At 40.4% G+C, this 14,429-nt stretch overlaps 1 protein-coding gene across 9 annotated transcripts in view; it reads left to right on the forward strand.

The window, feature by feature from the left end:
• The window catches only part of PRKACB (protein kinase cAMP-activated catalytic subunit beta), a 110,905-nt gene extending 96,780 nt beyond the window's left edge, over positions 1 to 14,125 (forward strand). For all 9 annotated transcript variants that reach the window (XM_070405468.1, XM_070405474.1, XM_070405465.1 and 6 more), the window contains 2 exons: positions 3,241 to 3,405; positions 10,810 to 14,125. In XM_070405468.1, coding sequence (XP_070261569.1) covers positions 3,241 to 3,405; positions 10,810 to 10,935 — 291 coding nt within the window. In that variant the 3' untranslated portion in view covers positions 10,936 to 14,125. The remainder of the gene's footprint in view (positions 1 to 3,240; positions 3,406 to 10,809) is intronic.
• The last annotated feature ends 304 nt before the right edge of the window (positions 14,126 to 14,429 follow it).

Here is a 14,429-nt window from a genome sequence, read left to right on the forward strand (position 1 = left end):
TAAGGCTATGACGGATTCTCATCATTAACATGGCTTACTATGAGAGTGTGGGCTACTGATCAGAAACTCTGGGGAGCCAGAGGGTGTGATATGGAGGTGAGGAGGATGTGTCTACAACTTGAAAAGGTCCTAAATGATTCTGTTATCTACCATTACCACCCCCCACTGCCACTCCCCATTTGGAAGTCACGGTTCTGAAGATTAAACAGATGCACACACACATTAACCAATTCAAGACCATCATTTTATCTGCATTCCAAAATAAAGAACTACTACTTTATTTAGGTGGATATATTCTTCATGCATTGCATTGCATATTACCTGAATTCAGAAGATAATTTATATGTAGTGCATACTCTCCACCATTCTGAACACTATATGGAGAGAATAACTGACACATTACATTGAACGGTTCATGCGAACTATTCATCAACAAAGATAGCTTTATTTCAAAGAAGTTATTTCTTTGGAATCTAAACAAAGAATATATCCACCATATATAGATAAATTGTGTTATTTCTTAAATAGAGTGCCTTTTGAATACCCATATGCTCTAGTTTTTTTCCAACTAGGATAAAGAAATGTATAGCAAATATTTTTAAGATGAAAATTTCAGTCTTTTATAAAGTTACTGACAATAACTATCACCAGGTTACTGAGTCATGGAAATAGTATAAACTAATTAAAAGTATATATGCTAGAGTCAGAGTACCTGGCTTGAAATTACAGCTTTACCAGTTATTAGCTCTGCAGTATTGGGCAAATTACTTAATCTTTTTAGGTCTCATGTACATCACCTCTAAAATAATAATACTTCTATTTACTTCAGTGCTGCGTTTTGGATTTCATGAACCAGTGCATATAAACTGTTTAACACAGTGCCTAACTTGTAATAAGCCATTGTATGAAAAGTAAAATCTAAGGAATGTGGTAATTCACATGCCTTTTTTTAAAAACATAAAACTTATTATCTGTGTTAATTCAGACTTTTAAAAATGAAGCTTCTGGTTGCTAATTTGTATAAGTTGACCTCCAAATCATGGTCATTTACTAGCTATGCAACTTTTGAATAGTCTTTGGTTACTTGGCTCAAATATTATGTAGTTTTTCTCTGGTATGGAGATAATGTTAGTTTATTATTTACATTTTTAAAATTTTATCTGTCACTGGCAGAAAAAATAAAATTTCTGCATAAAGAAGTGAATAGAGTTTCAAATAGTGCTCCTCAAATTTCCATATCTGTACATATGAATCTCTTGGAGATAGAAGCTCAGAGTTCCAGGCTTAAAGCCCCATCATTTGAAGTAAGCCCCAAGAATCTGCATATTTATCCTCTTTCCCAATTGATTCCAATAGAAGTGTGTCCTATGACCACTCTTCGGGAAACATTTGGCATGAGAGTGGCAGTCAGAAGACTGTGGTTATGAATCTGGCATTGCCATAGAATTGAGCTGTGCATGCTCATGACTTACTTCTATTTTGAGAACGTAAGAATATATATCAAGTATATTGAGATTTTTGAAAATGGGAGTTATATACAGTATGTGTGAAGACAGTGTAAATAGCAGAATGTATGAGGTTAGGAATCATAAGACTAGATGCCTAGTCCCAGCTCAGCCACTTTATAGTCTGATGATTTGTTAAGTTATGTAATATCTCTGAATCTTAATTTCTCCATCTCTAGAGTTAATTCCATATCCATTGAGTATGTCTTATCTAATTAGGATGTAAGTTTCATGAAATCGGAGACTTTATTTTTGCTCACTGCTGTATATCCAGCAGCTAGAATAGTGCCTGGTACATAGCAGATACTCAATAAGTAATTGTAAAATCAATGAACTACATTACTTGAAATGATCTAATGAGTTCTGAGAATCAAAACACAAAAATGGCCCAGTTTCTTCCCTCTAGAAACTCCTACTCTATGAAAGACAGACATCCACAAATACTACAGCATAGTTGATTGAATGCATTTGTGGAAATTAACTGAGGTAATGTGATGAGTCACTTTGCAAGTTATAAGGTGATAGTGGTACTTGTAGAGAACTAAAGTAAGAATGTAAGGAGTTCAGAAATGGATCTGTTAACTCTTTAAAGCATTTTCTACAGAGGTCTATAGTCAGTTGGAAGTCAATGCCATGATAATCCAGAAAATAGAGTATGTATTTCATGGGGCGTGGGAATATGAAATGAGACCAAGGCTTGGCGTGCATAATAGAGAAAGGAGATTAGAATGAAAGTGCAGGTGAGCACACACAGACATGCATAGATATTTGCACATACATACCTGCATGTGTGACGGGAAAGAGGACAAGTTGGAAAGGATAGTGGAGAAGAGGCAGTAATGAAAGAAAAGAGTAAAAGATGTAGATGTAGCTATTCCTTCTAATATCATCTTTTAATTTTTTAGTACACATATTAATAAGCGGGTGAGAACTGGGAGTTACATTGGAGTAGCGAGTTAGAGGAGAAGAATTTGTTAAAACAAAAACAAAATAGTCCTAGGTCTCCTAGGACTAATACTTTATTTTATTGATTGCCAAATATATAACAACATCTTCTGTTATTTTAGGTGTTTTTTGTTGTTTTGTTTTAAGGCTGGAGGTCAGTCAACTCATTGTAAAATCTTCATAATTTGGGAAGTAGGAAATGCTTGTAAACCAATCCAAATCATTTTTATACTGTTGCATAATAGCAGAATTATGTTAAAAATTCACCCACTAATAAATACATGGAAAACGGTTTCCTGTGCTGTGAAAGGAAGTGTGGGTTTTTATAATCATTTTTAGACTTCTTTTTTTATCATCTCTTTTCAAAATGCACATACTGATATCTTTATATTCTGCTTTTTCTATTTAAGTTACAAGTTTAAATTTGTATGACTCTAAGACAGAACTTTGTAGCGTGGGATCCAAGAGATGGGGAACCTTCTGACGCTGCTGGAAAAGTTCCATATGTCATACATGTTTTTCTGGATTGGGGGGCGGGGGGGTTATGTTCATGAAGAGGGTTCATGACTGAAACAGGGGCCTGAAAGCATAATTTCATTCACCCAAATAATTATTTTCTCTACGACTACTATGGGGACTGAAATGTGTAGTTAAAAGTATTTGAAGGTTATCACCACATATTTTTTGTTCATATAATGACCTATCATCTTTTTAAAAAACTTTTTGAAATCAAAAGAGAAATAGCATGAGTCTTGAGATGTGTGTTTGATCCCACGGTCTGTTTGTGCAGGTTCGATTCCCATCGCACTTCAGTTCAGACCTGAAGGACCTTCTACGGAACCTGCTGCAAGTGGATTTGACGAAACGGTTTGGAAATCTGAAGAATGGTGTGAGTGACATCAAGACTCACAAGTGGTTTGCCACAACAGATTGGATTGCTATTTACCAGAGGAAGGTGAGTCTTTCCCTTCTTCAATTTAAAAGCTTTTTTAAAGCTGATGTTTAAGTTATATGTAATAGAAATATTTTCTGTCCCCCCCTTTTTTTATTAAATTTATTGGTTGACACTGTTAATAAAATTATATATGTTTCAGGTGCACAATTCCACACACATCTTCTATACTCTGTATTGTGTGTTCACCACCCTAAGTCAAGTCTCCGTTAATTACCCTTTATCCCACCTGCTATTATGAATGTATTCACTTTCACATTATAGTAGACTAGAGGCCTGTTGCTCAGATTCATGCACTGGTAGGTTCCTTCGGCCTGGCCTGTGGGGATTGGGCTGAAACCAGCTCTCTGACATCACCCAAGGGGTCCCAGATTGCGAGAGGGAGGTTCTTGTACCCCAGAATTGGGCTCCCTCCTCTCTGGTTCCAGGTGCGTCACCTGAGAACCATAGCTGCCAGATCTCCGCAGCTTAGCAACTCCTGCATTTAGCGTCTGCCCGTTGGTGGTCAGTGTGCATCATAGCTACCGGTCGAATGGTCGAATGGTTGGATGGTTGCTTAGGCTTTTATATATATACTAGAGGGCAGGGGCACAAATATTTGTGCACTTGAGGGGGTCCCTCAGCCCGGCCTGTGCCCTCTCGCAGTCTGGGACCCCTCGGGGAATGACCACCTGCTGGCTTAGGGCCACTCCCTGGGGGATTGGGCCTAAGCTGGCAGTCAGATATCCCTCTGGCAGCCCAGGAGCCCTCGGGGGATGTCCACTTGCCAGCAGGAAGCAGGCCTAAGCTGCAGTTGGACATCCTTAGCGCTGCTGAGGCGGGAGAGGCTCCCACCACCACCGCTGTACTGGCAGCCATCAGCCTGGCTTTTGGCTGAGCGGAGCTCCCCCTGTGGGAGCGCACTGACCACCAGGGGACAGCTCCTGCATTGAGCATCTGCCCCCTGGTGGTCAGTGTGTGTCATAGTGACCAGTCATTCCCAGTCTTTCTGCTGTTAGGGTCAGTTTGCATATTACCCTTTTATTATATAGGAGTGCCTGGGTGAGGGGCTGATGGCTCTTTGCAGGCTGGCCACAGCCTCTACAGTGTGGGGGTCCCCACTGGGGTGCCTGGCCATCCTGGGTGAGGTACTGAGGGCTGTTTGCAGGCTGTCCATAGCCCCTTCAGGGTGATGGGTCCTGCTGGAGTGGCAGGCCAGTCTGGGTAAGGGGCTAAGGGCCGTTTTCACGCTGGCTAAGCCCCCCCAGCGGGGACCCTCACCCCATGAGGGTGTGGCCAGCCTGGGTGAGGGAATGATGGCTGTTTGCAGGCTTGCCACAGCCCCTTCAGGGTGGGGGTCCCCCCTGGGATACCTGGCCAGCCTGGGTGAGGGGCTGATGGCTGTTTGCAGGCTGGCCACAGCCCCTACAGTGTGGGGTTCCCCACTGGGGTGTCTGGCCATCCTGGGTGAGGGGCTGAGGGCCGTTTTCTGGCTGGCTAAGCCCCCCAGCAGGGACTCTCACCCCATGAGGGTGTGGCCAGCTTGGGTGAGGGGCTGATGGCTGTTTGCAGGCTGGCCACAACCCCCAGCCACCCAAGCTCCCAGTGGAGGCTAGCTGGAAGCAGATATCTGGGATTTATTTGTCTTCTATAATTGAAACTTTATTGCTATGAGTGGAGGCCTCAGCCGGCTCAGGGCTGGTGGGAAGCTTGGCTTCCTCCATCACCCAGGCAACCAAGCCTCCTGCTTGCTCCAGCTCCGTGGCTGCCGGCCGCCATCTTGGTTGGTTTAATTTGCATATAGTCGCTCTGATTGGCTGGTGGCCATGGCTTAGGGCATAGTGAAGGTATGGTCAATTAGCATCTTTTTCTTTTATTAGTGTAGACTAGAGGCCCGTTGCACAAAAATTTGTGCACTCAGGTGGGTCCCTCAGCCCGGCCTGTGCCCTCTCACAGTGTGGGACCCCTCGGGGGATGTCCACCTGCCGGCTTAGGCCCACTCCCCAGGGGATCGGGCTAAGCTGGCAGTCAAACATCCCTCTGGCAGCCCGGGAGCCCTCCGGGAATGTCCACTTGCCAGCGGGGAGCAGGCCTAAGCTGCAGTTGGACATCCTTAGCGCTGCTGAGGAGATGGGAGAGGGCACCCCAGCGGGGACCCTTACCCCATGGTAGTGTGGCCAGCCTGGGTGAGGGGCTGAGGGCTGTTTTCAGACTGGCCACACCCCCCTCAGGGTGGAGGTCCCTACTGGGGTGACTGGCCAGCCTGGGTGAATGGCTGAGGGCGGGCCATTTTCAGGCTGGCCACACCCACTTCACGGTGGGGGTCCCCACTGGGGTGCCTGGTCAGTCTGGGTGAGAGGCTGATGGCTGTTTGCAGGCTGGCCAAACCCCCCAACAGGGACTCTCACCCCATGGGGGTGTGGCCAGCCTGGGTGAGGGGCTGATGGCCGTTTTCAGGCTGGCCATGCCCCCCGGCGACCCAAGCTCCCAGCCTCTCCTTTTTTTCTTTTTCTTTTTTTTCAGCGCCTCCTTGAGCGGAGGCCAGGGCGGGCTGGAAGCAGGTATCTGGGATTTATTTATCTTCTATAATTGATACTTTGTAGCCTTGAGCAGAGCCCAGGGCCGGCCAGGGCAGGCAGAAAGCTTGGCTTCCTCCATCGCCGGGGCAATCCAAGCCTCCTGCTTGCTCCAACTCCGTGACCGCCGCCATATTAGTTGGGTTAATTTGCATACTCGCTCCTGATTAGCTGGTGGGCATGGCTTGTGGGTGTGGCGGAGTGGTGGGGTGATGGTTAATTTGCATGTTTCTCTTTTATTAGTGTAGACTAGAGGCCCAGTGCACGAAATTCATGCCCGGGGGCAGGGGAGGTTTCCCTCAACCTGGCCTGAACCCTCTCCACTCTGGGACATCCCTCTCACAATTTCTCTCCTAACCACTCGCCTGCCTGCTTACCTGTTTGCCCCAACCACTCTGCCTGACAGTCTGATTGCCCCCTAACCGCTCCCCTGCTGGCCTGATTGACGCCTAACTGCTCCCCTGCTGGCCCGATCACCTACAACTGCCCTCCCCTGCTGGCCCAATCGCCCCCAACGGCCCTCCCCTGCTGGCCCAATCACCCCCCAATGGCCCTTCCCTTCTGGCCTGATCACCCACAACTGCCCTCCCCTGCTGGCCTGATCTCCCACAAGTGCCCTCCCCTGCCATGACCCACCTCTCCACCAGAACCCCCTCCTCTGCGTGAAATGGTGGAGACGCCAGGACCAGCCTCCTCTGCACCGTGCAGAGCCGCAGGACCTCTAGGCCTCACCATGCAGAGCGGCCACTGGACCCTGCTTCCACTGTGCGGGTGGCCATCTTGTGGCAGCCATCTTGTGATGACATCACGCAAGGAGGCTTTTATTATATAGGATAGATTATAGGGGAAATATATGATTTCTTTGTTTTTATTGTAATTGGCCACCTTGCTAAATTCTGTTATTGATTTCCATAACTTTTTCAGTGATGCAGTGACTTTATTGACAGGTGCAGAGATATCATTTGCCTCTTCCTTTTCAATATTTATACTTTTATTTCCATTTTGTTGTATATGCTAGAATGTCTGGAATAATATTTTAAATCAGCAGTGCTGTTAAGCTACTTGTCTTGTTCCTCTTTGGAATGGGAGTGCCTTTCCTGTTTTACAAACATCAAATACAAAATTAACTATTGGTATTGCGTAAGTATTCTTGATCAAGTTAAGGATATATCCTTCATTCCTACCTAGTATACTGTATTTTATCTTTGACATATAACTATGATGAAGTGTATTGATGAGATATCCTCATGTTCCTGAAGTGAACATCATTTATTCATGGGGGATTATTTCAATATCTGCCTGAAATCAATATGCTAAAATTTTATTTAGGATTTTTACTTCCATAGTCATAGGTTTTATTGACCTATAGCTTTTATTTTTCTGGAGTTGAGCTTACATGAATTCATAAAATGAGTTTGGAAATTTTCTGTTTTTTATTCTTTAGGAAACTTAAGGAACATAGAAATTATCTTGTATTTATTCCTTGGAAGTTTTAACAAACTAATTCTTTAGATATCGGTGTCTTCAATTTTTTGCCTTTTCTTGGGTCAGTTTTAGAAATGTATATTTTTAAATAAAATTAATCATGTCTCTTTGTAATTATCACTGTTTATATTATCTTTATTCTTATATTTATTATTAATGCTACATATATATATTTATTAAATTTGCTTGAGGTTTGTCATTTTATTCTTATTTTAAAGATTATGGCATATTCATAATCTTTTCATATTTATAGTTAGATATAAAAATTTCTGCTGTTGCTTAGCAAACATTTGCTAAGCTATGCATATCATTATTGTATTTTTAAAAATTATTTTTAAAATGGTATAGAACTGAACTGCTGCTGCTCATTTAGAGTTTATGTGTTTTCCAATGGGCATGGCTTATCCCAGGTAGTACATAGTTTATCTGCCAAAAAGTAATACACTAGCCCTAGCTGGTTTGGCTCAGTGGATAGAACGTCAGCTTTCTAACTGAAGGGTCTCGGGTTCGATTACAGTCAAGGGCACATGCCTGGGTTGCGGGCTCGATCCCCAGTAGGAGGCATTCAGGAGGCAGCCAATCAGTGAGTCTCTCTCATCATTGATGTTTCTATCTCTCTCTCCCTCTTCCTTCCTCTCTGAAATCAATAAAAAATATATTTTTTCAAAAAAAGTAATACACTAGAACAAACAGATTATAGTACTGGGCAAATGGATTGATAGCAAATCTTGATTATAAAAAAAATGGATTTGGGGATCCCAGGATAATTTACAAATAAAAATGATTCAGTACTGTAACATAGCTCTTTGTTTTAATATTTTCTCAATTGTAACTATGCACAGCAGTACAAAAATAATAGTTAACTTGAATAGCATTATATTTTTTACTCTCTGACAGAGTGTTCATGAACAATGAAATAGCTAAAGGAATCTAGCCGAAAGACCAGTAACCAGGAAGTAGTTTGGAAACTCGAACTGTACAATCATTCTCTAGAAATGATTGTATCAATAGGTGTGATCCCAAATTGCTTCCTGACCAGACGTAAGGCGACAGTCTCCTTAGCTCCTCCTGTGCCTGGTGCAAACAGCGTCCATTCCCCAAAGCAGGACATGCAAGGCAACCAGCTGGCAAGCAAAAAGATGATATTAGATGTTCCAGTCCTACTTATTTTCACCTTATTTAAAATGTCTTATTTGTATGTATGTCTTATAATAGTAGAGTCATGCATGTAAATAATTTATAATTAAATAAATATACATATATTTGTGGCATATGCTCTATGTTTTATTAAAAGTCAGATAAATCAAAATACTTTGGAGAACACAGGTGTAGCTATTAGAAAGGACTCTGGGCTAGTAGTACAGAATCATGAATTTGAGATTTCTTTAGCCACTTATTAGTCATGTGAATTTGGCCAAATTTCTGTGTCATAATCTGTCGGATACCTGCCCTGCCTCTCTCTCAGTGTTGTATTGAGGAAGAAATTATATAGCCATATGTATGATTATTTGTAAACACTATAAATGCTGTGTAAATTGTTGTATTTTATTTTCAGCTCAGCATTTAAAATCTTTTCCTCAAACATCTTCAGTATACCACATAATCTTTATAAAGGCCACATTTTAAATAATGGAAAGACAGTTTTAGGGTCCAAGGAGAAAAATGTTCAGAATTTAACAATTCTGTAATTTTAAAAGAAATTTGTTTTTCCCAACTTTCAGAAAGTTTTGATAGCCGGATATTTTAAACAAAATAACCTTAGGGACTTAAAAAGGAAGGAGATTAAAAGTAAGTCTAAGAGTTAACCTGTAACCTCAGGAGAAAGAAATTAAGGAAAAGAGGATGGAAAAGAAAGTCTTTAGAAATAAGGAACTGATAAAAGAAAAATGAGAGTTCTATAACCTTCAGTGCCAGCACTTGATGCCAACAGTTAGTGATCTTAGAAGTCTCTAAAAGTGTGTGTTGGCCTGTACTATTCCTTGAATGAAAATGTTGAGATTATAGCAAACCTACTGTTTGCTGCTTTTTCTAATGCTGTTATCATTTAGGGACTTACAGGCATTTAAAGATACCATCATGTATTAAGTGGGAATTTATTTCCTTAGTGTTTGGAAACTGGCAAGCATTTGTTTTTCCTGTTATTCTGAAATGTGTTTTTTTCCATACCAACAAGCAATTAACTCAGTTCTTACACTGTCAACCTGGAGATAGCGTCAGATCCCACTGGAAAGGGCTCAGTGCTAGAAAACTACCCGCCCCCCACCACCACCACCACCATTTCAGCCACTAATCTCAAGTCCAGCTCGTCCCCAGTACGTCTGACTAACCAGCTCTTGGGGATTGATTCATTTGCTAGAGCAGCTCACAAAACTGAGAAACTTTACTTACTACATTACCAGTTTATTATAAAAGGATATGACTCAGGAACCACCAGATGGAAAAGGTACATAGGGGCAAGGTACATGGGAAGGCCTCGGAGCTGCTGCTCTCTCCCAGCATGCCACTGCCCCCAAATCCGCACGTGTTCAACATCCCAGAAGTTCTCCAACCCCGTCCTTTGGGGTTTTATGGAGGCTTCATTTCCTAGGCATGATTGATTAAATCATGGGCCTTTGGTGATTGAGCTCAATCTTCACCCTCTCCCTCTCCCCTGGAGGTCTGAAGGTTTCAGTTCCCTAATCCAGCGATTTTCAAACTTTTTCATCTCATGGCATACATAAACTAATTACTAAAATTCTGGGGCACACCCAAAAATATATTGTGTGCTGATCTGACAAAAAAAATTAGGTATAATTTTGATTGATTTACCAAAAAAATAGTAGTTACCTATGCTATTTGCTCCAAAGTGACTTTTTAAAAAAATCAGGTGCCTATACTTGTATATAAGGATTTCTGGTACCAATAATTAACCAATCAGATGCAACCTTATCATATAATGTGTCCAATAAGATGCAACTCTATTATATGACCTATGTATTTATGGTTCAAGGCAGGCATTCACACCTGACGGTTAGTGTGTTGGCTGTTGTCATTTTTTATTTGACAATCTAAGGGAAAAGAGGTCAGTGCCCCTGATTAAATAGTCAGGTATTGCATGTTTTAAAAATTCATGTGGCTCCCTGGTTGAAAATCGCCACTCTGATCACTTTGTTGGTTCCCTTGGCAACCAGCCCCCACCCTTGGGTAACCCTGGGACTTTCCTAGAGTCACCTCATTAATGTAACAAAAGACACCTTTTCCACTTTCTGTACTTTGGAATTTCCAAGGGTTTTAGGAACTCTGTCACAAATGAAGATGAAGACCCAATATATTTCTTATTATAAATTACAATATCACATTTATTTTTCTCTCTCTCTCTCAATTGTAGGTTGAAGCGCCATTCATACCAAAGTTCAGAGGCTCTGGAGATACCAGCAACTTTGATGACTATGAAGAAGAAGATATCCGCGTCTCTATAACAGAAAAATGTGGAAAAGAATTTAGTGAATTTTAAAGATGAGCGACGAGATGACAGCAGAGCTCACGCTCAGTCTTTGCACTCTGTTGGGAGAAAAGGTGGAGCTGAGACCGTCCTTGTTGAAGCAGTTACCTAGTTCCTTCATTCCAGCGACTGAGTGAGGTCTTTATTGCCATCATCCGTGTGTGCACTCCGCGTCCTCCTATGTAACCAGGCACCGCTAAGCAAGCATTGTCTGTGCCATAACACAGAACTAGACACTTTCCTGCTTCTCTTTGGTTTGTCTTTCTCCTCGCCCTCCCACCCCCCCCCACCACACCCATTTTTCCTTTTTTCCTTTTCATTAGTCCTTCTCCAAACAGTGCTCCATTTTATTTTGTCGGTGTTTCAAATGGGCAGTGTTATGGCTATGTGATTTTGGAAGGGAAGGATAAGTGTTGCTTTTAGTAGTTCTTGTCAGTATTTTTGTTGGTCACTGGCTCGAGCATATACTGTCCAATAATTATTTTACTTTGAGTAGCTCAGACTCAGTTTTGCCAGAACTCTTGACAATTTTTGAAGACAGAATGTTTTATCACCAAGGAAATGTGTACAAATTAAAACAGTAACTTTCTTAAAACGCACTGTTCTGGCAATAAATTTGGATAGACTAATATAGAGTAGCTAGACCCAGAAATATGGAATCCTATAGATCTATTTCCCCTCACCTCTTTTTTATCATCCTCCCCTTAAGTGTCCAGCCTGTGTACTGTGACAAATGTCTCATTCACAGGCAAAACCGATGACATGGATTATCGACACCCAGATTCTCTCCCTTGGTATTAACATTTCTGTAATATTAGAGAAGAGCTTTAAGACTTCTAAACCTTGGCTCTTCCGTAAGGGTTTTAGCCAGTATTTTAATAGAACATGACTAATGAAAGTGACAGAATTTTAAGTTTTTCAAAGAAGTCCTCATTGTAAACAATTTTAAAGGAAAAGAAGCTAAAAAGAACGTTAATGGGAACAGGTACTTTGCTAAATCAAACAAATGGCTTAATTTTTGTAAACACTATAGACACACTTTTATTTAAATGCGGTTTTTCATTTGTTTTTGCTTTGCTATGTTTTGTCACAGTGAAGAAGAAAGGAAGTTGTTCAGGGTATTATTCTGGTGTACTATATTTGTCAGCCTGAAGTAGAGGCACTGTGGCAACTTTGGCTTTTATCCTCTGCTTCATCAAGGAGGAAGGGGTCAAACTTTATAAAACGGCCACAATTGTATTTTAATTTTGAGTTGTGATGTTTTCAGATATGTAATAATTTCCAGCCTGTTTTCTTTCAGTAACGAGAATGTGTGGTCATGCAGGTACAGTTTTAGCATTGGAGTTTAGTTTTTTTATATACTCTTTTGCCAACCGACTTAACAATATTGTGGTCATGTGGAAATTTCAAGCACTTTTGCACATTTAGTTTAGTGTTTGTTGAGAATTCATGGTTTTTTAAATAGCTTTTTCGTTTGCTTTTAAAATTTCCCATCTGGTTTTCTCTCTGTCGGTGACCTATCATAAAACAACACACCCAAATAGCTGAAAATAAACTGTGCTCATTTTTTATGATCAATTTACGTGCATATAAGAGTTGTTTTCAGTCAAACTGATCGTAATGTATATAAGCATTCTATTTGCTTCATTATCGGTGCAGGTAGGTCACTGACTCTGCTTCTTTTCATCTCTGCCACCCCCTTGTGAGACCTTTGTAGACACTGGGAAAGCCTGTCTGAGGTGTTCTCTGGCTCAATCTGTACATCTTTTGGTTGTCAAGTGTTTCTGCATGGTTATGTCATTTACAGGCTGATCCTGATTTCAGCTTTTCGTCCACCTATATCTAAAATGTGCAAGAAAATATGAACTACTTTGCTGTAGCAAGTTTGCTGTAACAAAAATATATCATCATGTTAATAAACTTATAAAACATCGTTTGTATAAAATATTTTAATCAGTGTTTTTGTATTTCATTTAGGCCCAAGAACATGCTGATCATTGTATTCTATATGGATGCTACAAATTCTATGGTAGCTTTGTTGTATATTATTGTAAAATTATTTTAATAAATCATGGGATGACAATTTGATTATTACATTTTAGTTTTCAATAATTCAAAAAATTTCTATGAATTCTAAGAATATTTTTTTTTAATGAAATTGCTATTGTCCAGCACAACTCGCTGTAGAATCTATCTGGGTAGTTGACCTGTAGGCAATATATTATTGGTTTGAGAGCTATTTAGCCATTACATTTTACTCTCTATTTAAAGGACATGAGCAAACTTTTAAATATATCAAGGGAGTCTATTTCCAACCAATCAAGTACACTGAATTAGAATATCTTAAAATTATACAAAATTCTCAGTTTCTGCCACAATTTAGCCAAGAACAATATAAAAATTTGAATAAGAAGTAAGTGGCATGAATCAGTATTTAACCTCAAATTACATTATTTGAAACAGAAGAAATTATGCTTTAATTCGGTAACGAATAAGAAGATGGCATGTGAGCCCTAGACTGGAAGTCATGACATCTGAGTTTCAGGCCTGGTCTGTCACTATCAGCATGACCTTGGCCTCAGTTCTCTTATCTCTAAAATGTAAGAGTTCCATTAGGCAGTTTCTAAGGCCCCTTCTAACTTTCACAGGTGATAAGATTTGTCTTATGACATTTTGAATGGATAGCATGGTTTGACATTAATCTGACATTAAGGTGATCTTTTTGGGCGTCTTTCTTCTTCTTATCTCTTACAACTCTTTGACTATCATGAGAACCTCGTGTCTATTCGGATTTCCTCCTTCACTGATGCCAAATATTCAATTGATATCAAACTGTCAACCTACACAAAAAAAAGATATTGTGGCTTGTGGGTATCACTATCATGTTTTTGATATGTTCATGTATTGATTACCCATTAGCCTGAAATACTCATTATAAGCTTGAAGAAAAAATCATTTTTTCTTTCCCACTGATTGTTTTTTTTCTGCTTAATATAAGAATCAAATGAAATAATGTATGTGAAAGCACCTTGTAACCTGTAACCTATCAATGTAAAATGTTAAGGTGTATTGTTATTTCTTCACTTCTTTGTTTTGAATGGAATTTCCTACGCACTACTGTAGCTAGGAAATGCTGAAAACAACTGTGTTTTTTAATTAATCAGTAACTGTAAGATTAAAGTATCTTCAAAGGATAAAACAATTTACTGAGTATTGACTTCTGTTTGTTGCCCTTCTCTCCTGATTTGTTTTCTGTGGATACTACAGATGCTTATAGATTCCTAATTTGTATGTGTTTGGGTTGGCCTTTGGGTGGTGGGAACAGTAACAGGGGAAGGAATGGCCACCGATCTACTCCAACTGGGTGTTTACTAAGAAACTACTAGATTCATTACATCACTTCTAAACAGTGCTTCTACTTCTTCCTCATGCTATGTGTCCAAATTACTCTTAACCTAAATATGAAAATATGTATCTTTAAAGGCTTGTCACTACAAGATCTCTCA

This window comes from Myotis yumanensis, unplaced genomic scaffold, assembly GCF_028538775.1.
Source record: "Myotis yumanensis isolate MYYU_CA2020_CCGP unplaced genomic scaffold, mMyoYum1.0.hap1 SCAF_2, whole genome shotgun sequence".
Classification (NCBI taxonomy): Eukaryota; Metazoa; Chordata; class Mammalia; order Chiroptera; family Vespertilionidae; genus Myotis; species Myotis yumanensis.